Consider the following 26049-nt stretch of genomic DNA (forward strand, 5'->3'; position numbering starts at 1 on the left):
CCTTTAATATTGTGTCTCTGGGAAACTGCCAGTGCTTCTGAAGAACTTTTCTCTCAAGACTGTGGATACCTTTCTGGAAGATACACGTTAGTCAAACACACATGACTGGGCTCAATACAGAAGTAAATGGATGAAATTTTATGGCTCATGTTATACAAGAGGTCAGACTCAGTGCTCGAATGGTCTCTTTTGGCCTTAAATTCTATGAATCTATTAAATGAACTGATCACTAACCTGTTTCTGAGCAACCATTAGATGGGTAATTACTTTTATTCACTAATTAACAAGTTGAGGTGGATTCAGACTGACAATTTATCCCATTACCCTGAGCCATCAAGTTCTCCCACCTGTAACCTTTAAAGGATTTTGCCTCATAAGTATATTTCTCACTGCTATATCTACTTTTAATTTCTAATTCAGCATGAAACTTTTAATTCACTGCTGCAGAGAAAGAGCCTTCTCACAAAGACAGGAGAGAACCCAGTTAACTTCTGCACAGATAAAAATAGAAATTCCCTCTGAGCCTCTAAATTGTAGTTTGTTTAAAATGTCAGAACATCTCATCTATTTAATTTTTACCATGAAGTTCACAAAGTACTGTACAATGACTTCTTCATGGGCAATCAGAGATCCCAAAATGAGCAGGCTAATTGATACGATTAATTATAATGGATCCAAGGTGCAAAGGGGCAATGACTCACAGCAAATCTTGTTTGTTGGTTACAAATGGACCACGTTTAAAGAAATCAATGCTATTCACATGAACATATCAGACAAGGAAGGAATGTAATGTGTGGAGTTTGTTCCCTTCGGGTCTCATGGGTCAGATCCTGAAGTTATGTTACTATACCATATTTACTCAGGTAAAATTCCCTTTGAAGTCAAAGTTTACATGAGTAAAAATTTCAGCACCTGGTTCCATGGGCCTGATTCTGAGCTCTTACCAGTTTTACATGATTGAGTTGAGTGGAGTTTTTCCTGATTACACACAGATTTTGTACTGGTATTCCTATGTTGGGTAGGGGAGTGATGCTTATTTTTAACTAATATAGTTAATACAAGTAAAACCCCTAGTGTGGATGCATTTATACTGGTATTAATGTGTCTTATCCCAGTATTCCTGTATGGGAATAGCTGTGCTGGTATAATTAAAGTGGTACAACTTTTGTATGTAAACAAGGTATAAAGTGTTAATCCTGCAGATAACTGTGTACAGTGGGGTTCAACATAGGGACAAGGGGTCTGCCCATGTGGAGCCAATGGTTGGATTAGGGTTTAAGTGAGATCATAGTAAATTCCTAGTTCTGTGTGTGATGATAGCCATCTTTCTGTCAAATTCTCCCAGGGCATGTGGGTCTCCATTCTCATGAATGACAATATGAAAACTGGCTTATAGATCAAGTATCATCAGCATCATTATTTCTTATCTGTCCACTGTCATAAGATCATCCATCAATGCAACTGACATAGTTTATGAGCCATGGTTTGGCCTGAAGCAAGACTGAGAGGGGTTAGCAGCCGAGCCCAGGTGTTGCAAGGGTTGATTTGCTACCACATTCATGTTAATTTTCCCAGCAGTGGGAGTCTTGAGAGTCCAGATGGTGTTTAATGAGGTGGTTGGTGATACAGTCAGCCAAGATAATCCCCTCTAGCCTTGACCAGCCAAAAGCGGCATGCGTCTAAGTCACAAGCCGTGGCACTTTAACTCATGGTTGAAAGAGCATGGTCCAGTTGTCAAAGCACAGGACTAGGAATCAAGAGATTTAGATTCTATTGTGGCTGCCAACAGACTCGCTGTATTATTTTGGGCAAGTCACTTAACCTCTCTGTTTCTCTATCTGTAAATAGGGGATGCTTTGTAGAGGTGTTTGTAAAGTGCTTCAAGCTCCTCAAACAGAAGGTGCTAATCAAGTATAAAGTATGATTATGGAAACTTGATTGTTTTTATTTACCTCACGTAATGAAAGAACTCTTCAGGTTACAAATTCTTATGTCATTTTACTATATATAAAAATGAGATGTAAGTTTCAGAGTTGAAATAGTGCCATCCTTTCAGTGTGCTTCTCGCTTGCCTGATTAAGGGGATTATTTAAGTAATGTTAAAATGGTTTTCACAGACCTATCACGTGGTCATCTCTAACAGCTGCCAAATCTGGCACAATTATTCCATAAACCTCCGTTGCCCAGGTGGCCATATAGTATGCAGAGGTTTTACTGATCTTGCAGCCTTTCCAATATATTAAAAGCCAGCTCAGTTGAGTAGACACTTCCTTTTGTGTAGATGAGGAAGCTGGTTTTCTCTTGCAGTCTAAAGGGCTGAGTGTGCCTTGAACTGCCACTGCCTTCACTGAGAGTTAAAGGTGCGCAGCATCTTGAAGGATCAAGCCCTAAGTATTTTACAAGCTTGTACCAAGCGACTAAAAATGGTGTGCAGATTTTGTGAGCCTCTGCCAGATGATATCTAATAATGACATCGTTCTTAATGATATCATGTAGCAGCAAGTTCAGACAGTGAACAAAATATGCTCACATGGGAACTTGCCATCTTGCACTGCTCTTACAACATCGGATCTATTGTCAGTGAGTGATCATAAAGGCAGGGGAAAGACCTTGGTTGTTAGACCATACATTTGTTTGGTTTTAAAGCTTAGATTGTATGCTGACTGCTGTGTGATCATTGTTAAGCCCAGAGATGCAAAGTGCAGCTTGTTTTCAATAGCCACTGTCAGTAGAGTAATGCCTTGCAGTCCATTCTGAAGTCTCCTTAAAAGTTAACTGTTTCCTTGATTTGGCTCATGAGCATTATGGGGGAACACTTTAAGGCAGGGCAGTGAACAATCAGTCATTCAGCAAATCCTTCTTGATCTGTCAGAAGAGAACAATGGGATTTATGTAAATACCCTTGAAAGCACAAATGATACAATTCATCCCTGGTGTAACTCCATTGGCTCAATGCAAAGTAATGTTGTTGAATAGGCATCTCACTCTTACAGACCACTAGATTGCATTTATTTATATACTACTTTTAATACCAAAGTGCTGGATAAGGTTTAGAAATGTAACCCAACAACAAATAGTAATCACACTGTTAATTGGTAGCCCCTTAGTGAAAATGCAGTATTGAGGAGGCCAGGAGTATAAGTAAGGTAAATGTATTACAGTACATCATATTGGGTGGAAGAAATGAGAGACTTTGTGAGGAGATTTATAATGGAAAAAATACCTGACAAAGTGAATAAGCTGGGCTGAAGGGCAACTGCCAGAGAATTGGAGCTAGAAGGAGAAAAGAGTTGGTTAATATTTTAAAAATTCAGTTGCCATTAGGGCTGGATGAAAATTTTCTATTGAAGCTTTTGTGACAGAAAATTGGGTTTGTGACTAAACAAAACTTTCCATGGACGGTGTCTGATGGCCACAGAAAATTTTGGCTGAATTTTTAATTAAAAACAAAAAAAGTTTTCAGTATTCAGCTGAAACAAATTATTTTTTCATTGAAAATTTCCACTAAAATATCTGTGTCTAAGTTTAGTGCTATGTATTTTGATTCTCCCTTCCCCCCCCGCCCCTAAAATTGAGGAAATGGGTTCTACATGCCCCTTTCATCTACCAATCCCTTGTTTATGCCCCCACCACTTTAGGCTCTACATAAATGGCCCCGTTCTTCAGGTTAATGATTCATCAGCACTACTTTGAAACTTAACCCACCTTATTTTTTAACGGTAATCCCAAGCATTTTACTCACCATTGAAATGCAACCAGGTTTTGGGTGGGATAATATCTCCAGTGTTAGAGGGTTACGTTCTGCAGTCAGAAAGTGACTACAAGATATGACTCCAAGAACAATGGTGTTAGCTGAGAAAAAGTTCTGAGCCCGTCAATGATTACAAATGCTCGTAGGATTGCCAACTTTGGTTGGACGTATTCCTGGAGGTTTCATCACATGACAATCTTTAATTAAAGATTAATCTCTAATTCTTGGAGACTCCAGGAAAATCCTGGAGGGTTGGCAACGTTATGCTCAGGAGGACTTCAACTTTATGCCACAGGCAAAAGATGAGAACATCTACTATAGCAGGGGTGGCCAACCTGAGCCTGAGAAGGAGTCAGAATTTAACAATGTACATTGCCAAAGAGCCACAGTAATACGTCAGCAGCCCCCCATCAGCTCCCCCACCCCGCTCCCAGCACCTCCAACCCACCGGCAGCCCCACCGATCAGCATCTCCCCCTCTCTCCCTCCCCGCACCTCCCAATCAGCTGTTTTGTGACGTGCAGGCTCTGGGGAAGGAGTGGGGAGAAGCGAGGGCACGGCAGGCTTAGGGGAGGGTGCAGGAAGGGGTGGAGTGGGGGCAGGCCCTGTGGCAGAGCCAGGGGTTGAGCAGTGAGCACCCCCTGGCACATTGGAAAATTGGCGCCTGTAGCTCCAGCCCTGGAGTGGGTGCCTATACAACAGGGGTCGGCAACGTTTGGCACACGGCTCGCAAGGGTAAGCACCCTGGCGGGCCGGGCCAGTTTATTTACCTGCTGACGTGGCAGGTTTGGCCGATCGCGGTCCCCACTGGCCGCAGTTCGCCGTCCTGGGCCAATGGGGGCGGCGGGAAGCGGCGCGGGCGAGGGATGTGCTGGCGCCGCATATTAACTTCTGAAGAGCTGCATGTGGCTCCGGAGCCACAGGTTGGCCACCCCTGTACTATAGTGACTCCTCATACAGTGTGACTCAGAAAGAAAAGCATAACCTACTGACCCACAAACCACTTGGTGCAGCACCTGAATTTTGCTTGGAGGTATCCCATCCCACTCCCACTTAACTTATGAGATACAAGATCGCAGTCCAAGATAATATGGCTGCAGGCCTTCATTTGTCACTGCCACTTGATCAGAGGGGTCCAATTAGGGGAAACTTGTTGCTGTCAGTCATGAGTTACAGGAATAAAATAAATATTTCAGAAACTGCAGATTGGGAATTCTCCGAATCATGTTTTGTTGTGCCTGAATGTTAGTCCTGCAGCTGCCTCTATGCTAGCAGTGCAAACGCTGCTAACATGGCACACTATTGATGGTCACTGTGTAGAACAGATTTAAATTTCTTATTAAAGCTAATGTTAAAAACATTATATAATACATAGGTTGGGAAAAGAGTGTCTGTACATCTGGGTATAGTGCTTAGATTATCCACAAATACAAAGTTAGTTTTTAAAAGTCATATGATACATAGAGTACCTAATCAGCAATAACCCAAATTTAGGTGAATAGATTTAACAATACAGTTTAGATATTAGAATCCGAATACTCGGGTACATCACTCATGAAAAGTTGTACGGAGATTTGGTTGTGGAAAGCAAAATATATCAATGAGTGGAGATTGTCCCTCAGTAATTGAGAATTAGGTTGGTTTACTAAAGATTAAATTTCTCTATAAAAGGTATTTTGCTATATTTGGAATCTTTATTCTTGGACTTCATCAACTTTTCTTCAGGCTGATTACAATTATTTTTGTTAATGTACAACAGAATTGTTTCCATGCAAGTGCTGATTAATGTTACATATACGGACCAACAAGCTGACAAACTAATAAAAACGTTTCACACACACCAACATATAACTTAACAACTGTTCCTAGTTGGGATGGATAAATGCTCTATTTGCGTTTGGTCCCCTCAATAGAATATCTAGACATCAAACACAAAATTAATTTTTATCTACAATGAACCCTAATCTCCATCACTTCTTGTTTCAGCTACTGGTCCTGTCAATAGGGATTTTTAATATTCATGAGAAATATAAAAATAGAACTGACCCTTGCTAAGGAATCTTCCCACACAAAGTACGTAGCCGTGAGCAAGTATAAACATACTTCTGGGCATATGCATAATAAAGAAATATAATATAGCATTGTAATACCAAATCCAAATGAGCGCAAATGAAATGTGTATTGGCAGGGTAGGCTATTTTTACAGTGTAGTTAAGATCTGGGGGCATCATTGTTTGATTGGAGGGTGTGTGTTACATCAGATTCTGAATCTGGACTGGTACTATTTTTTTCTTTTAAATAACAAAAATATTTTGCCTTTCTTACACCCAGTACAGCTCACTATGATGTCTTGAAAGTGAGACTTGAGCATACAGTATACAGCATTTGAAAAGGGGAATCTTCTTTAAGAAAGGAGCAACAGTTAAGGCTGCCCTTCCCAGTGACACACTGGATTTGCAAATACAGATGGGCAGGGAAAGGATGACTCTGCATTAATCAGCTGTTACTTAGGAGATGGCTGGCGAAAGGGAGAGCTCCTTGAATCAGGAGAGAAACCAGCTCACACTACAAACATATCAAATTACAGCCCAATGCAGTAACTTTGGTCTGAGTCACTTATCGGTTTATCTGGTTGGCTACTTTCTGATTATCTATGCTGTTGAGCAAACAGAGCAGTTTCACTTAGGGGCAACTCACTCCCAGTGTGGTAAGCTAAACAGGAACAAGGCTCTTATTCTGGTTTCAGAATAAGGGTGTCCATCAATGGTGTTAATCGGAAATAATGCAATGTGTGGACAAGCTCTGAGATGCTAGATAGAAATGTGAGGATCCCAGCTGTGAGATTTCCAGTGCAAAATTGTGGTGGTTTCTTCCCCCCCTTTGATCTGAACATGTTGTAATATAGAACAACATGTCAAGCAGTAAGCACATTACTTAATTGCACAAAAGTGCATCTTTTAAACATGATTTTCTAGGCAGGATCATGGAAGCTTGGCAAAAGGGTGTTTTTATTATGGTGACATCCAGTACCATTTGGTTGAGTTCTGCCCGTATTTCCATTATAAACATTTGGTTTGGCGATGTAGAGGGAGGGGAGATGGAAGGCACTGGGAAAAGTGTAAAACATGGGGCTGGATCTCCAAAAGGGCTCAGGGCCATCTTTGCAAGTATTCAGCAACCACAATTGGGGCCAGATTTTCAAATGAGCTCAGCACCCATTCAGGTACCTACATAAGGACCATAAGTGTTCAACACCCAGGTACTCCCATTGTGACACTAAGGCCAGCTCAACAGCCAATATGTAAATCTAACTCACTGTGTTTGCCAGTAAAATTCTCAGCCCTGGTACACGACAAACTTATGTCCGCATAACTGACATAAAATCCACACCCCTGAGCGACGCAGTTATACGGACTGAACTCCCGGTGTAGACGGTGCTATGTTGATGGAAGGGCTTCCCCCGTGGACATAGCTACCACCTCTTGGGGAGGTGGAAGGAGCTCTTCCATCGCTGTAGGTAATGTCTTCACTAAGCACTACAGTGGCACACACCACTGCAGTGCTGTAACTGTAGACAGTCTGAGAACAAGGTACACTCCTCAGGGTAGAGGCTATATCTCATACAGTGCTGAGCACACTCCCACCACTTAACTATAACAGGCATATTTAAATAAAATGGAACCAAAGTTGCTGCTTTGAGACACAAAGTGTTAGATCTTTTTCTCTCAAATAGTAATTTCTGTGTTCCTAATTAATACCTCCAAAGTGTGAAGTGACCCAATCCATTTGAAAGAAATAGAATTTGAATGTATATAGAACCCTTCAAACTCACACCATAATACTTTATAGTAATGAGTTTGAAACTGAGACTGGACCTAGGGCCAGATCCAATGCCCTTTAAAGTCAAAGGAACTCTTTCTGTTGACTGTAAGGGGTATTGGATCTGCCCCTATGTAGGCAAATGCATCAACATTACATGCTTTCATTCTTCCACGTAAATGTGCTGTAGGCTTTGCAGGGGGGGTCTTAAAACAGGGCTTAATGTGATAGTGTATACTAGAATATCTGGGTAGGAGAGCACAAGTTAAAGAGCGTAAGCCTCAAATCTGCATTCATTTGATTTGTGTGTTGCTATTTTACTTCAAATTAGGACTTTTAAAAGTCTCCCCAATAAGAATAAGGGTAAAACTCTGCTCTCACCTACACCAGTACCTCCTCCCCATTGCCATCAGTAGGACTGCAAGTGCGTAACTGTGGGAAGAAATGGGTTATATGTGTTTTACTTTATTTTCCGCAGCATTTCTCAAATGCGGCCACCCAGGGGCTTTTCTTGTGGCCACAGCCTCCTGGGCAGTGACTGGGGAGGGAAGAGGGGAAAGCAGGGGTTGGGCCCTGCCCCCCGGCTGGAATCACAAACGTCAGAGAAGCAGGCAGCCAGTGAGTTCATCCACCCTCCTGGTTGCAGTGAGGCTTTGGCTTCGGGCTGCAGTCCTGGAGTGGCAGGCAGCAGGCTCTGGTCCCTGGCTGTGAATGCCAGCCCTCGGCTTGCCACTCCCTGTATCATCCCTGCCTGGCCCCCGATTCATCCCCCCTGGTCCCCTCTGACTCCCTATCTGCCTCCCCAGCGAGGGCTTAAGATGTCTCCTGGCTTGCCAGAGCTGAGTAAGTCTGCTGTGAAAATTTATATTTGTATGTTTGTTAATATCACTTTTCACAGCCTCCCACCTAGCTAGTAAGTCTGCTGTGAAAAGTGATATTAACAAACATACAAATATTACTTTTTGCAACAGCAGACTTACTACCTAGCAAGTTTTTTTTTTAAAAGCAACCAAAAAAGCAAAAACAACAAAAGACAAGAATGTGCAAAGCACCTTATTTGTATTTCTATTCTGTTTAGGTCCAGTAAAGAATAGAAACAACTGTACATTATTTTTATCATTGAGTCTGCAAAAAAAATTCTACATAAATAACTTACAATGATTTGGATATGTATATTTTCATATTTATCTGTTTTTCTTAAAGTTAATTAAGTATTTTACGAAAAATTGTCAGAGCGGCCACCAGAAACAGCTGGTGGCCACATTCTGAGGCCACCAAAAAATTTGTTGTCAGAACCCATGCGGAGGGTATATGTAACAAATTTTTAATAATAAAATGTCAGTTTCTATAATTGGCAGACAATCTGTTATTGGGGTAAGCAGCCCTAAGCTCCAATTTAACCTGTAGTAAAACTAACCAATTTGTGATTAATAGTTATTTCTCTTCTGGTGGGGATAACTACGGCTGTAAAGGGGCCTTTGGAAGAGAGCAACCACAGTAAGTGTCACAACAGGCCTCAATCAATCAGTAAATAAAACCTTATAACACTGAAACGTGTAATAAGTAACCAACCATAGAATGGACTAATAAACAATGATCTCTTAAGGGACGAGGCCTTTTTATAGACTTAACCGAGGATGTTACTTAAAAAGCTGAGGGAATCCTATGAGATCAGATCATACATACAAAGCCCAAAAGTAATGTTATTGTTTATAAAGTAATTAATGCACAAATACTTTCTATTATAAAACACAAATACTTAACAAAAAGCAGATTTTTAATGCTCAAAAGGTCACTTTCAGCTAATAAAATATTCTATTTTTATTTTAATCAACCTGCCAGTTACCCTAAGAGGAAAGGTTCCTCCATGAGTGAAACAAGCTATAATGATTTGCTGCTATAGATTCATCTACACTAGGAACTTCTGCCAGTACAACTATGTCAGCCAGGAAGCACATCTCTTCACACCCCTGACCAACACCAGAATGTCAGCAGAAGTCTGTAGTATAGACCTGGCCTCAATATTTGTAGCTCTACAAGATGTAGAGAACTCATAAGCCTTACAACCTATTGTCCTCTTGAAGGAACAACCTGAATCACTCCTATTCAACTCAATGTGGGGTTAACCGTGAAGCCTAATTTAATTTTCCGCATGAAAGCCAACAATTTTAATCTTTTTATTATGGACTGTTGAATCAAAAACCTCCTACTGTGCTCCCCCTCCCCCCAAGTATGACTGGAAGCATCTGCTGCATCCTGAAGTTATATAAAATAGTTGAGTATCAGAGGGGTAGCCGTGTTAGTCTGGATCTGTAAAAAGCAACAGTGTGTCCTGTGGCACCTTCTAGACTAACAGACGTATTGGAGCATAAGCTTTTGTGGGTGAATACCCACTTCGTCAGACGCATGTGGTGGAAATTTCCAGAGGCAGGTATAAATATGCACCACATGCGTCTGACGAAGTGGGTATTCACCTACGAAAGCTTATGCTCCAGTACGTCTGTTAGTCTAGAAGGTGCCACAGGACTCTTTGTTGCTTTTCATAAAATAGTTGGTGTTGCGAGTGTTGAATATGAAAATAATCAACTGTTTGGTATTTTTGTTTATTTAGCTAACTAAGGTGCTTAATAATATTCTTACCTCTTCTAATGGATCCATGCACACGTTCATGGGTCTGTATATCTGGAGCTCACTGCAGGATTGGTGCATATTTTTCAGAAGATGCTGAAATATAGTATGATATTACCAACCTCAAGAGATCAAAAAATATGAGTCAAACCCTCAAAACCATGAGATTGCCCCCCAAAAATCTTGAGGCTTTTAAAAAAAAAGTCATATCACGGTGTGTGTTTTTTAGTCTGTCTTCTGACTTTTTGGCTCCCCTCTCTTCTGCCAATGTGTGTGTAATTTCAGGTTGAAAAGTCAATTTTCCCTGCACACAAATGCATGCCTGTCTGTGGCTACTCAGGTGGAGACTCCCCTTACCTTCTCCTCACCACTGATAGAGTAATAGGAAATGGATAGCAGTTCTCATATCTTGACCCAGCAATAACATTTCTCTGACTCCTGCTGTTCCAGGACTTCTCTCTACCTGGGTCCCAGCAGCACTTTCCTGACTCCCACTGCTCTAGAACTCTCTCTTTGGTATCAGGCCATACATGACAGCAGAGCTCAGTGGCAGGGCAGATGTGTCTCCTCAGCCCTCAGGCTCTCACACAGAGCTCTGCCCATGTGCCCAGCCATGACATTGGTGGGACTGGACTTGCTTCTTGCATCATTGCGAAAGCTCCTCGTGGAGGCACCAAAATCCCATGACTTTTGATCAGTTCATGAGAGTTGGCAACGCAACACTGCCTCCCCCAGCTGCTCTGAAGGGGCTCCTCTTACCCATCACTACCGCCAGGCTGGGGGTGGGGGAGCTGCCATTCTATTTCCTCCATCTCCTCCCAACCCATAATTGTCCTCTGCACCCCCCTCAGCATCGCTCCTGTCCCCACAGTACCCTGCTCCCCCCTACTCATCCCATCCACTTTCACAGTGTCCCTGCTGCTCCTCACAGTCCCTGAGTCCGATCCAATCCCCTGAACCACAGAGTGGCAGATATTTTCTCTGTGGGCCTGGGTTTAATTTAATTGAAAAGGATGAGAGGTGGCAGCCAACTTTATTAAGGGTAGCCTCACTTCCACATGCAGATTGTAGGGAAATGGTGGCTATCTTGATGGCTTCATCCCTCTTGACAGTAATAGATGAACATTTTGAATATGGGAAAAATCATGAGTTGGTGCCTTTCATGATGGTTTCATGAGACAGATAACAAAACACCCCCCAAATCACTAGAGCCACAATTAAAGTTTGCACTACTCCTTGTATCACATGGATAAATATAGGAGTTTCAATTTAATTAGTGTTTCATAAAATGAACAAACTACCTTGAATACAGCTATTATCCACTTAAATCTCTGAACTGTTTACCCCCCTCACCAACTGGTCTCCAAGAACTGGCTAGTAATTAGCTCAAATTAATAAACTTAATAACTGATTAGGGCTCAGCAAACAATTGCCTCCCTTTAATTCAACAATGTAAGTGCCATTTGTTACTTTGGTTGCCCTTTAGACATAATATATCTTCTCTTTCAGAAAAAGTGGGATTTAATAGCACAGTGCAGAAAGGAAAAAAGTATGCTGTATCACAATGTTATTCTATCATTGAGGAACAAGTCCAAACACACAGATGGTGGATTTTGTGCTAAAATTAAAATTTATTGTCCAGTTTTTATAAATCTTCTACTATTTCAACAATATATTGCTAATTAATTAATTGTTAATTAATTCATGCTTGGAATCCTGAGGAAAGAGATAAGCAAGTCCTTATTGTACAGAATGATCTCCCAGGACACTGGAAAATTGTGGGAAGTTTTTCCATATTCATGGATTCTACAGAGAAACATAAGGCCAGATTCAACCCTAGAATAAGCCAGCACAACTCCCATTGATTTCAGTGGGAGTTGTGCCATCATATTTCAGTGCTGGATTTGGACTGCACCACCAATGTAAAATCGTCTACTTCTTTTTTGCCAGGCTCACACCACACAACTTTGAGGTACCATTAGTTATCTGGGACCTAATTAAGGAAAGCATCCCTATGCAAGAAGCACTTAAGTATGTGCTTAAATGCTGTCCTAAATAGAGATAGACTTAGTATGTACTATTTAAATACTTTCCTGAACCCGGGGTCTTAATCCTCACACTAACTCCCACTGCTGATAATATGCATCCATGAGTAGAATTTTGCTGTGTTTCTAACTTACTGCATGGCTACACAAGGCCACTAGAACAGGATTAAAGGAGGGACTAGGAGTCAGAAGACCCTGGGATCTCTTCCTCACTCTGCCATTGACTCACTGTGTGAAGGCCGAGCTAGAAAACAAGAGTTTTGCAAGGGAGTTTAAAGAGGGAATGTGAGAGCCAGATCCACCTAATAAACATTCTCTAGGGCAGGGGTAGGCAACCTATGGTACGCATGCCAAAGGCGGCACACGAGCTGATTTGCAGTGGCACTCACACTGCCCAGGTCCTGGCCACTGGTCCGGGGGGCTCTGCATTTTAATTTAATTTTAAATGAAGCTTCTTAAACATTTTAAAAACCTTGTTTACTTTACATACAACAATAGTTTAGTTATATATTATAGACGTATAGAAAGAGACCTTCTAAAAACGTTAAAATGTATTACTGGCACGTGAAACCTTCAATTAGAGTGAATAAATGAAGACTCGGCACACCACTTCCGAAAGGTTGCCGACCCCTGCTCTAGGGCAATAACCTCCTCTCCACCCTGCCAAAAAAAAGGGGGGGGGGAGCTGCAGGAGTAACAACAATGAAGGCAGAAGACCAGCAGCAAACTGGGGGCTATCCAGTTTATTGCACTGAAAGCAGCATGTATGATTGACTGCCTTGTGGGCAAATGGCATATGAGTGCACTCAGTACAAACAGTTCATGGCCCTCCGAAACCAAAGATGGGCTCTTAAGGCTAGAGTGGCTGAACTGGAGGACCTAAGGGAGACAGAGAGGTACATATAAGGCTAGGTCTACACTACCCGCCTGAATCGGCGGGTAGAAATCGATCTCTTGGGGATCGACTTATCGCGTCTCGTCAGGACGCGACAATCGATCCCCGAATCGACGCGCTTACTCCACCAGCGGAGGTGGGAGTAAGCGCCGTCGACTGGGAGCCGTGGCAGTCGATTTTGCGGCCGTCCTCACAACAGGGTAAGTCGGATCTGATACGTCGAATTCAGCTACGCTATTCGCGTAGCTGAATTTGCGTATCTTAAATCGACCCCCCCCCCGTAGTGTAGATGTAGCCTAAGATTTTCCATGACACAATAGGGAGATCCCACCTCCAGTCTGACAGCCCCTGTGCTGTTGAGGAGGATGAAAGCCTCGGGGAAGGAGAATGTCAAACTGGAGTGGATGGAAACGATCCCACAGTTGAGACCCTCCTTCCAAATGATGTCATGGTGTTGTCTCTCATTGAGGATACCCTTCCAGGGGAGGGAACCCCAGTTATTAGAAAGAGACAGGTAATAGTAATGAGAGATTCGATTATTGAAAAATAGATGGTTTGTGATGACTGGGAGAACTGCATCATGAATTGCCGGTCAGATGTGAAGGTTGTGGAACTTGTGAGACATCTAGACAGACTTATATGCCGTGCTGGGGAGGAGCCAGTGGTCGTGGTACATGTAGGTATCAATGACATAGGGAAAGGAAGAAGAGAGGTCCTGGGGACCAACTTTAGGCTGCTAGGTAAGAGATTAAAGTCCAGGGCCTCCATGGTAGCATTCTCTGAAATGCTTCCAGTTCCACGCACAGGGTCAGTTAGACAGCCAGAACTGCCAGATCTCAATGAGTGGACGAGAGTGACGATGGTGTAGGAAGGAGAGTTTTAGGTTTATTAGGAACTGGGAAAACTTTTGAGGAAGGAAGAGCCTATACAGGAAGGATGGGCTCCACTTAAACCAAAATGGAACCAGATTGCTGGCATGTAAAATTAAAAAGATAATACAGCAGTTGTTAAACTAAGGGCTGGGAGAAACCCAACAGGAGTGGAGAAGTACACGGTTCGGACAGAGATATCCATTAGGGGAGGCTCTATTAAGGGGATACTCTGTATCCTAACAAAGAGGTCAGGATAAAAGTTGATAAAGTACAGGTAGGAACTGAAGAAAAACAGTCAGATAAGAGTCCCATTCAATTACATCATGTGAAGGCAGAGAACTAAATATTGACAAATTTTGTAAGTGCTTGTATACAAAAGCTAGAAGTCTAAAAATGAGTGAACTCAAGTGCCTGGTATTAAATAAGGATATTGATATAAGAGGCATCACAGAAACTTAGCAGAATGATGATAATCAGCCAGACATGGTAATACCAGGGTACAAAATATATAGGAATGACAGAGTAGGTCGTCCTGATGGGAGAGTGGCAACAGATGTGAAAGAGAGCAGAGAGTCAAACGCATTAAAAATCTTAAATGAATCAAACTGTACCATAGAATGTCTAAGGATAGAAAAATTCCATGCTTGACTAATAAGAGTATAGCAGTAGGAATATACTCTTCTTATATTTATATATTCTCTTATATTATTATAGCAGTAGGAATATACCAGGATGGTCATTGTGATTGTGAAATGCTCAGGAAGACTAGAGAAGCTATAAAAATAGAAAACTCAATAATAATGGGGGATTTCAACTATCCCCATATTGACTAGGTACATATCACCTCAGGATGGGATGCAGAGATAAAATTTCTAGACAACATTACTGACTGCTTCTTGGAGCAGCTAGTCCTGCAACCCTTAAGGGCAGAGGCAATTCTGAATTTAGTTCTAAGTGGAGCAGAGGATCTGGTCCAAGAGGTGGATATAGCTGAACCGCTCGGGAACAGTGATCATAATGTAATTAAATCCTGGGGGGAGGAGGAGGAGAATACCAAAGGAGCCTACCACTATGGCATTTAATTTCAAGAAGGGGAACTACACATGGACATTTTAAAAAAAAAATCCATAATAGAGGCTCAAAATAAATGTATACCCCCAAATCAACAACAACAAAAGCAAGAGGACTAAAAAATGCCACCATGGCTAAACAGAGTAAAATAGGTGGTTAGAGTCCAAAAGGCATCTTTTAAAAGCTGAAGTCAAATCCTACTGGGAAAACAGAAAGGAGAATAAACTTTAAGTCAAGTGTTAAAGTGTAATGAGGCAGGGCCAAAAAAGAATTTGAAGAGCAATTAGAAAAAGACACAAAAACTAACAGCAACCAAAAAAAATTAAGTACATCAGAAGCAGGAAGCCTGCCAAATAATCAGTGGGGACTGGTCCACTGAGGTGCTAAAGGAGCACTCAAGGAAGAAAGGGCCAATGCATAGAAGCTAAATTAATTCTTTGCATTGGTCTTGCTGCAGAGGATGTGAGGGAGATTCCCACACCTGAACCATTCTTTTTAGGAGACAAATCTGAGGAACTGTCCTGGATTGAGGTATCAATAGGGGAAGTTTTGGAACAAATTGATCAATTAAAGAGTACCAAGTCACCAGGACCAGATGGTATTCCCCAGGAATTCTGAAAGAACTTGGATATGAAATTACGGAACGACTAACTGTGGTAGGAAACCTATCACTTAAATCAGCCTCTGAACCAGATGACTGAAGGACAGGTAATGTGATGCCAATTTTTAAAAAAGACTCTAGAGGCGATCCTGACAATTACAGTCCAGTAAGCCTAACTTCAGTACCAGGCAAATTGGTTGAAACTATAGTAAAGAACAGAATTATCAGACACATAGATGAAGATGAACATGACTTGTTGGGAAGAGTCCACATGGTTTTTGTAAAGGGAAATCATGCCTCACCAATCTGTTAGAATTCTTAAAGAGGGCCAACAAACATGTGGACAAGGGTGATCGAGTGGATGTACTGTACTTAGACTTTCAGAAAGCCTTTGACAAGGTCCCTTACCAATGGCTTTTAAGAAAAGTAAGCAGTCCTGGGATAGGAGGGAAGGTCCTCTCATGGATTAGTAACTGGTTAAAAGACAGGAAACAAAGGGTAAGAATAACTGTCAGTTTTCAGAATGGAGAGAGGTAAATAGTTGGTCCCCCAAGGATCTGTACCGGGATGAGTGTTGTTCAACATATTCATAATTGAACTGGAAAAAGGGGTAAACAGCGAGGTAGCAAAACTGGGTGACTGGGCAACACACTGGCAGATGAAATTCAATGTTGATAAATGTAAAGTAATGCAAATTAGAAAACATAGCTATACATATGTGACGTTATTGACATTAATTGGGACCATATAGATCATTGTTGCAACCAAGGTCCTGTAGTGGCACCCAAATCTTGTATAAAGGGGGTCAAATGGGGTGTCTTAGACAAGGTCAGGGTTTACTGGTTATGATTATGCTGTCTATATGTGTGTATCAGTTTTGTAGTTGAAGTTATGAATCTTGGCACTATACTGTCTGTATGGCAAACTTATGCTATGCTTCTGGGTGACATCCCAGACAAGCTGGGATTAGCTCTGCCTAGCCTCCTTGATGGCCCATTAAGGACCATCAGCTATACAATGGACCCATGGAGAGAAGGCAGATACGCCTTGTAACTCAGCAAAGTATGCAGGAACTGGCCCATATGACTCCAGACTCCATGTTGCTGTAATTTTCCACAGTAAGAACAAAGAGGTGTTCTTACACCTGGAAAAGACTATAAAAGGCTGATGCCTCATCTCCATTTTGTCTTCAATCCTGCTTCATACCTCTGGAGGAACTTTACTACAAGCTGAAGCTTTGAACAAAGGACTGAGGACCCATCCCAGTGGGGGTGTATTCCAGAGACTTGATTTGAACCTGCAGTTTATTCCATCGCTGCTGCAAGCCTGAACCAAGAACTTTGCCATTACTGTATGTAATTGATTCCATTTAACCAATTCTAGCTCTCATCTCTATCTTTTTCCCTTTTATGAATAAACCTTTAGATTTTAGATTCTAAAGGATTGGTAACAGCGTGATTTGTGGGAAAGATCTGATTTGTATATTGACCTGGATCTGGGGCTTGGTCCTTTGGGATCGAGAGAACCTTTTTGTGTATATTGGGATATTGGTTTTCATAGCCATTTATCCCCCATAACGAGCGGCACTGGTGGTGATACTGGGAAACTGGAGTGTCTAAGGAAATTGCTTGTGAGGTTGCGGTTAAGCCAGTGGGGTGAGACCGAAGTCCTCTTAGTCTGGCTGGTTTGGTTGCCTTAGAGGTAGAGAAACCCCAGCCTTGGGCTGTAACTGCCCTGTGTTAGCAATTTGTCCTGAGTTGGCACTCTCAGTTGGGTCCCGCCAGAACCGCATTGTCACAACATACAAAATGATTGGATCTAAATTAGCTGTTATCACTCAAGAAAGAGATGTGGGAGTCATTCTTAATAGTTCTCTGAAAACATCTGCTCAATGTGCGGTTGCAGTCAAAAAAGCTAAGAGAATGTTAGGAAACATGAGGAAAGGGATAGACAATAAAACAGTAAATATCAAAATGCCACTCTATAAATCCATGCCACACCCATACCTTGAATACTGCATGCAGTTCTGGTCACACCATCTAAAAATATATATATTAGAAATGGAAAAAGCACAGCAAAAGGCAAAAAAATGATTAAGGGTATAGAGTCCACACCGAGGGTTATATTGGTATAACTACGTTGGGGGGGAAAAATCACACTCCTAATTTGAAATAGTCATACCAGTTCAGAATCTACGTGTAGACCTGGCTTTAGGCCTACAATTTTCAAAATTGTGTAGCTGAAATTAGCACCTAATTTAATAGAGGCTCTTGGTTGCCTATAGGTTTAGGCATCCAAAGCAACATAAACTAAACTCCAAAAAGGCACTCTTATTCCTGAGTAAAACTGTCTATGTGGGGAGTTATACTGATATAACTATTGCAGTATAATTTTACTAGGGGTATGTCTACTCTGGAAACTTCAAAGTGCTGCCGCAGGAACGCTCCCACGGCAGCACTTTGAAGTGCGAGTGTGGTCACGCGTGAGCATTGGGAGAGAGTTCTCCCAGCGCTCCTGTTAATCCACCTCCATGAGGGGATTAGCTCCGAGCGCTGGGAGCACGGTTTCCAGCACTCGGAGCCTGTCTACACCAGCACTTTAAAGCGCTCAGACTTGCTGCGCTCAGGGGGGTGATTTTGCACACCCCTGAGCCAGCAAGTTAGAGCGCTATAAAATGTAAGTGTAGACAAGCCCTAATATAATCATGCTGGTAAATTTCCCTATGTAGACAAGCCCTTAGCCCTTCGAAGCGCTCTTCTGTTGGCATAGCTGTGTCTACACTGGGGATTTTGTTGGCATAGCTGTGTTAGCTAAGGGGTGTAGTTTTTGTCACACCCTGACCAACATAACTGTGCCAGCAAAACTTCGTAGCAGAGGCCTGGCCTTAGTCACTTTCATTGTGACTCTGCAGCTTGAAATAAGAAGGAAAGGCAGCTCAGTGCATCTAATGTAATCTCTGTCAACCAACAGCAGTTAGTCCCTGTATCAGTGTTGCTATGCAGGCCACATTAAAGGTCCCATTGATCTGTATGAATAGGAGTCCTGATTTGGAGTTGTGGTGGGCACAGAAATATGGCTTATTTATGTGGTTAAGGAGAGGTAAAGTATTGGGATATTCCCAATTCCTATTGCCATCCACCTTGCAGAACCAAAAATAAAGTCAAATAACATGGGGCGTTTTCCTTAGTGTTGGACACTAGACCTCACTGGGAGCATCCCAGTGATACAAAGTCCCTGGATCCTTTCCTCCATGTTTGCTTCCTATTTGTGTGCAAAAAATTGTAAGAATTATTTTAATAACAGGTCATTTGGGGAGGGTATCTCTAGAACCCTTTGATAAAATGGACTCAAATTTGCACCACAAACTCTACCCGGGCACCTGAAATGGTAATTTTCAAACCAATCTGGCTACGTATGTGAATAGCTTTAAACAGAAGCCACACTGCAACCTTCACTCCGGTGCCTCTATCCCTGCCCTATGATAAAAGGCAGTTTAAAGTGTAAATTTGTCTGTTTCCTTTAAAATCATCCAGGTGTCTTGAGTTAAATATCAATAGGCTCAGCTGATAACATGAAAGGCAGGGGGATGACCTAATGAGTGTGGTTTATGTTTGGGTTTCTGTGAAACACATAGGATGCTATTGACATATAAGTTCTCAATAAACAAAATGCATTATTATTTCATCATTAGCAATTAGGCTTTGAAGATAAAAACTTGCTGAATTCAATGAGTAGTATGTGGTGGGGATGTAGTTTGGACCTTTGCTATTGTTTCCCTGGAGATACCATCATATAATAGTCACTAACTTTACATATATAATTTGCAAATCTATGTACTTAAACTTATTAGGATTTACACAAGGTATCCCCCATTTGTGACAGTGAGACTGAAGGACATACTGAGAGTTTATCTACAACGGGTTTTTTGCTCCATGTTAACTATATGGATGTAACTGCATTAGCGCAAAACTCTAGTGGGGATGCATTACACCAATGTAAAAAGTGACTTATACTGGTGAAGCTTCCCTGTTTTCTAATTTACACCAGGGACCTCTCTAATCCCCAGGCAGCTCAGAATCTGGCTGATGCAAAGGTAGTTTAAAGCCACTTTTCTCCTTTGTCTTCCATGAGGCACAGCATAGTATCTCTCCCCCATTTTCTTCATGGGGAGTTTCAGGTGTGCAAAGAGTGCAGGATCAGCAACAGTAGCATCATAATGCAGCCCCGCCTAGGGTGGTTTTAGAACTGTGTTAGTTCCTGCTAAAATGGTTTTAACATGAGTTTGGCCAGCAAGTGTGGAAAACGCCCAACCATTCCAGAATGCTGTTTTAAAAAATGGGTTTGTCAATTTGTCTCTGATTGCACTGACCAGACTGATCAAGTTATAAACCAATTTAAGAAGAACTGCATTTAAACAAGTTCCTAAACGGGGCTGAGCCTAGGATAGAGAGGGTTAATTGGATAAAGACTGAGAACTGTTAAGTATGGCCAATACACACAAAACAAAGATTGGAAGGTGCTAAAATAACCAGTGATGTTTTTCTTAAAACTACAAATAGACTGACAGAAAGTACAAAGGAATGACTTCTGCAAACAATGGCAAATAGCCAGTGTTTCTTTGGCTCAGTCACAGTCTGAGTGAGTTGTTAACAAGCAACAAAATGCAAATAGTGTCAAACATGTGGCAGTTGTCATTCTTGGGCATTAATTATTCAAACTTCAGGTGTGGTGTGTAACAGAAGTTTAAGGTGCTCTGAATGAATTTTTAACTCAGACATTTTAAACAGCTGCTTGTCTTTAAAGTAGAATGGGAACTAGTGCCTGTGGGTATTGGGTGGGTGGCCCTCTGAGGAGAGGGAGGACTCAGCAGATGGGGGTTCCCTGCACCCCAGCAGAGGACTCTATGTAGTAGCTGCCCATCCCACCCAACGAAAGCACTGCTGGGAGGGTGGCAACAAAGTCCCCTATACACACCCCCACAGTGCTTTGCCAAGTGGCTGGGAGAGCCGCTCACCTGGTATGAAGCTGCACTTGCTCACAAGGAGTGGGGTGTGTGATCCTGACCTAGTGCCCAGACACCCATCATGATACAGAGAGGGGCAACCCCCATTCCTGCTTTTAATTCAGGGTGTGAAACCACTGACTACCCATGCTCAAGTTGAAACATAGGAGGGCCAGGTTTCCTGCTCTCTCCCTGCTCCCACGAGAGGAGAGGAAAATGAACTTGAGCTCTAGTAGTAATTCATTCTGCAGAGAGAGAGAGAGAGAGGTCTTCCCTGGCCTGGGTCCCAGCCCCTTCCTACAGGTGTTGCGAGGCCTCCCTTTTCATGCCCCAGGATTTTTTCCCACCACCCCTATCAGATCAAAACAGGGGTAGTCAGGCAGCCTGGGGCCTTCCCGGTTACCTGCAGCAGTGAGGGCTAGGAAGAGAGATGGGAGTTACCTCTGTCCCCACAGCCAGGTCCCCTCCACCTCTCCCAAGGAGCAAAATAACCCGACTGAGCTGACTGTCTCGGGTTGCTCTAGACTGTCCAAACCGCCTCGTGCCCAGCACGTGTGTTTTAGGTGGGTGACCCCTGGGGTCCGGGCAAAGCGGTAAGCCACAGCCCTCCTCCCCGGCGGGGGTGCCTAGGGCTGCAGCTTGCGCTAATTCCACCCTGGGACTAACCCGAGAAGGGTTGCATTGCTGGGCGCCTCCGGGAAGGGGCCTGCCGCACCGGGTCCCTCCGCTTCCGCTTCTGGCCTTTTGTAAAGTATAAGTATCCGCCAAAACTCCTTCATAGGCGGTGCAGAAAGACAGACAGCGGCTCACCGGCCAATCATCTTCCTCCCTCTGGAGACCCAATGGCGGAGGAACTCAAACCTCTGAGCCAATGAGGCAGCGCGGCCTGACGGGCACTAGGCGGCAGCCAATCCGAACAAAAGGGCGAGCGGGGGCGCGTGTCCTTGTGTGGTCTCCCTCCGCTCTAGAAACCAATGGCGGGGGGAGGGCGTTAGCGCGAGCCAATGGGTCCGGGCGGGCTGTGAGCGGAGCTGAGCGCGAGGCTGCGGGGAAGGGATGGCCCGTGGCGGCGCGAGGCGGCACCGCGGGACTGGTGCACCACGCGCTGGCTGCCGGGGGGCGATGAGAACTCGCGATCTCCTCCCCCGCCCCGCTGGCAGCTGCCGCCTCCCCGTCTCCCAGGGCTGCTGAGGCTCGGGCACGGCGCCTGCCTGTCAGAGGGGCTCGCGCTGCCCTCGCGTTCTGCCGGGGCTCGGCCGCGGCTGCCTGGCCCAGGAGCCTGCCCGGGAGGCTGAGCACAGCCCTTGCCGCGCGAAGGGGGCTGGCGCTGCCCGGGCGTTAGCCGCTGCTCACTCCCCCGCCGGCTGCTTGCTGCATGCTCACCCCGCTCCCGTGAGAGCCGCGGCGGGGCGGCTTCTCTCCCCTCCCTCCTTCCCCGCTGACTGGAGGTGGGAGGGAGAGAAGAGACCCAGAGAGGAAGGAGCCGGGTGTGCGGAGCGGAGCCATGCGAGAATACAAAGTGGTGGTGCTGGGCTCGGGCGGGGTGGGCAAATCCGCCCTCACCGTGCAGTTCGTGACCGGCTCCTTCATCGAGAAGTATGACCCCACCATCGAGGATTTCTACCGCAAGGAGATCGAGGTGGATTCCTCCCCCTCGGTGCTGGAGATCCTGGACACCGCCGGCACCGAGCAGTTCGCCTCCATGCGGGACCTCTACATCAAGAACGGGCAAGGTTTCATCCTGGTCTACAGCCTGGTCAACCAGCAGAGCTTCCAGGACATCAAGCCCATGCGGGATCAGATCATCCGGGTGAAGAGGTACGAGAAGGTGCCCATGATCCTGGTGGGCAACAAGGTGGACCTGGAGGGCGAGAGGGAGGTCTCGTATGGGGAAGGCAAAGCTCTGGCCGAGGAGTGGAGCTGCCCCTTCATGGAAACTTCAGCCAAAAACAAAGCTTCAGTGGACGAACTGTTTGCAGAGATTGTCAGGCAGATGAACTACGCTTCCCAGCCCAACGGGGACGATCAGTGCTGCTCGTCCTGCGTGATCCTCTGAAAGGGCGTGGGGGGCAATGTTGTCGTTCGCAAAGGTTTACAACAAAAAGAAGCAGCAATGTGATCGCTCGAAACAAAGATTGGAAACAACTTTGCATACACAAGGATTCCAGGCTGCAGCAGCAGCTGCTGCAGTGATCAGTGTCATGGGGTGGGTGTATTGTTGGAAACGTGGCTTTTTCAGCATGTACATTTCATCGATTTTGATTGTTGCATATTTCCCGTAAGTACCATTTACAGATTGCTGTATTGGCAACTGACACCAGTAAGAAAAGTTTCGGCCTGGAGAAAGGGGAGCTTGTGAGCAATCGTTTTCTAACTGGAAGAGTTAAATTACACTTAAGGAACTGAGGGGAGCAGTAAACGAAGAAACCATTGCAGAAAGGGGGAGAGAAATCTTTCCGTGGACGTGTGGGGGTAAAACTAAGATTGGTGCTCTCTCTTTAGCCAACCTTGAATGCACCCTGTGACTATGATATTGATTCTGAGGATTTCTATGCAAAGTTGGATTATTGTTACAGTGTATCCAATCTGAAGTATTGCACATCTGAACTGGGACTTTTAATAACACTGATGCCAATACAGTGTGGGGTGCCAGAACGTGTCTGCTGATCATTTGTGAAACTTTCTATTTTGTTTACCTGCTGTATCGGATGGGAGTTTGGGGGAGAGCGGTAGTATTTTTTTTTTTTAAATCAGCTGTGAAAATGTTACAAATCTGCACAATATTTTTTTAGTTGTGTTTTCTTCTTTTCTTCAGGGGGGAGGGAGGTTTGTGGTGGTGGTTTGTTTTCCTTATTTTTGGGTTGGCAATAACTGATTTTGATTAGCTCTCTAAAGTACAAAGACTTCCTAAAATGTGATACAGGGCCAACAGCAACCCTGTGTCTGTAGAGTGCCTTCAAAACTCAGCTGTTCCAGCCGGTGCCAACCTGTGAAAGCTCCACAGAATCCCATTATCTACTACTCCAGAAACTACTTAACAGCTTCCTTTCAGTAATCACACTGAACAAGCCAGGACAAAAAAGCCTATTGTTTAGTGGAATTTATTTCTTATTTCCATTTGAGCCTTTTAAATGTCATTTCCATGTCTTGCAAATTTGGACTGCATTTAATTCAAATTTACAGGCATTTAGTTTTTTGGGAGGATTTCTTTTGTTTTGGTTCTCTGATGTAGGATGTACCTCCAGCCAGCAAAGAGAGAAATCTTAATGTTGTGATGTACCAAGAAAATTCTAACAACTGTAACTTTAATTCCAGACATGCGTTTAATGTCTATCCGTTTTAAGAATTTTAATACAAATGTTTTGTTTTTTTAAAAAAAAGAACAGCAAAACTGTGGGTTTTTTTTTAATGTATTGTAAGGAGAACTGACTTTAATATTCAATCATGGCAGACATGTGCTTTTTAATCATGATATTTGTCTAACCAAAATAACAGTATGTTAAGAATGGGGGAAGGTAACCTAAAATCATGAGGCTAGGGAATGTTTCTATTGTATCTACTGGTAATGTTGGAAACAGTTGAATAATTATATTTAGGCCCTGATGCTACATGATGCTGTACGTGGGCAGAATCCTACACTTATATAATGCTTGTTGAAGTAATTTGGGCTCTATGCAGAACAGCTTGCAGGATTAGGATCTTGTTTTGTAATTTTAATAATAACATGGTTTATTGGAGTATAGGTGTTGAGGGTCAGCTGTTCGTAAACTTCGAGACTTTACTCATTTACTGAAAAAGATACAGCTTTTAAAATTATGCATTAAGACTGATTCCTTAATATTTCAAATGTAACTTGCAAAGGAGGGGAAGATGGGCTTGTGCCTATTTCTCCCCCCCACCCTCTTGATTTTTTTTTTTTTTTTTAATAAGAAGGCCTGAAAGGCATTTATTCCCCCAAAATTCCCAAATGTGTTGGGTTTTTTGTTTTAAACTCATGATTTGTCTGTCCAGGAAGACTTTATGGGAACTAATGAAATTATGACATCACAAGAAACCAAAAGCTGAGCAATTGAGGAAGTTGGGACTTTTAGTCAAACTGATTAACACTTAGGGTGCCTAATTCTTCTTGCTCCTAATTTAAACCTTGATCATGAATTCACTGTATCCAATAGCAGAGATCCTGTTGACATCAGTTGTGCAGGATCAGGGCCTTACACAGGTGTGACTTCATTGATTTCAATCATTGAAGTGACTGTTGTACTTCAGCTGAAAACTGGGCATTTTGTTTTTCTCTGATTTATAGCATTTATTTAATTCCTAATACCTAGCAAAAAAAACTTGGGAGAAATGATGCCTTAAAGATTAAACATCCACCTTCATCTGAGCTCACAATATTTCACTTCTCTTAAACCCCCAAGAAGCTTTCCTGCCAAACTAATATTTCTACAGTTAAAATAAGTTTAAAAAACAAACAAACAAAAAAACCCAGATGAAGAGAGCTACAAACTCTTCCCCTCCCCACCTGGTGTGTCTTCCCCCCTATATCCCCCCCCCCCCCCCCAGAAAAAAATCGCCCTGGATTGGTTTCTTTCAGGTCTTCTTTATATAATACATCAAAAGGTACAAACTCATTTTAAAAAACAAAACAAAACCTCACTTTTGCCGTTCACCTTTAATAACTTTTTTTTTTTTTTTTTTAATGCTGAATAAAAAAATCTGTTTGAGGACTTGAAAATCTGACGCCATGCTGAATAGCTGTTTTTTATTATTAATATAAGCCACATCTTAACAGGAATTTTTCTTAAGTACTAAGGTAGGCTTATTGCAGACATCTTGCATTAAAGTTTGAAAGCATATGTCAGGGGTTGGCAACGTTTGGCACGCGGCTCGCCAGGGTAAGGACCCTGGCGGGCCGGGCCAGTTTTATTTACCTGCTGACGCGGCAGGTTCGGCCGATCGCGGCCCCCATTGGCCGCGGTTCGCCGTCCCGGGCCAATTGGGGCGGCGGGAAGCGGCGCGGGCGACCGATGTGCTGGCCGCAGCTTCCCGCCACCCCCATTGGCCCGGGACGGCGAACCGGGGCCAGTGGGGACCGCGATCGGCCGAACCTGCCGCGTCAGCAGGTAAATAAAACTGGCCCGGCCCGCCAGGGTGCTTACCTTGGCGAGCCGTGTGCCAAACGTTGCCGACCCCTGGCATATGTTATACATGTATCTTGGCCATTGCTAGTGGTCCAATCCTGTCTACATACTACATGCTTTCCCCCCAAGTGCTGAGAGCCTCTATCCCCCAAAACTCATTGACCTCAATGGTATTTGGAAGGTTTTTCAGCACCTAACAGAAGCTGGCCTTGGGTGATTACTGGA

General features: G+C 43.4%; 1 protein-coding gene across 1 annotated transcript; it reads left to right on the forward strand.

Annotated features, from left to right (window-relative positions):
• The first annotated feature begins 22113 nt into the window (after positions 1–22113).
• Positions 22114–25182, forward strand: RAP2B (RAP2B, member of RAS oncogene family). The gene has a single exon (XM_065410303.1). The coding sequence runs from the start codon at positions 22188–22190 to the stop codon at positions 22737–22739; it is 552 nt and encodes a 183-aa protein (XP_065266375.1). The 5' UTR covers positions 22114–22187; the 3' UTR covers positions 22740–25182.
• Positions 25183–26049: the final 867 nt, after the last annotated feature.

Source organism: Emys orbicularis, chromosome 9, assembly GCF_028017835.1.
Source record: "Emys orbicularis isolate rEmyOrb1 chromosome 9, rEmyOrb1.hap1, whole genome shotgun sequence".
Taxonomy (NCBI): domain Eukaryota; kingdom Metazoa; phylum Chordata; order Testudines; family Emydidae; genus Emys; species Emys orbicularis.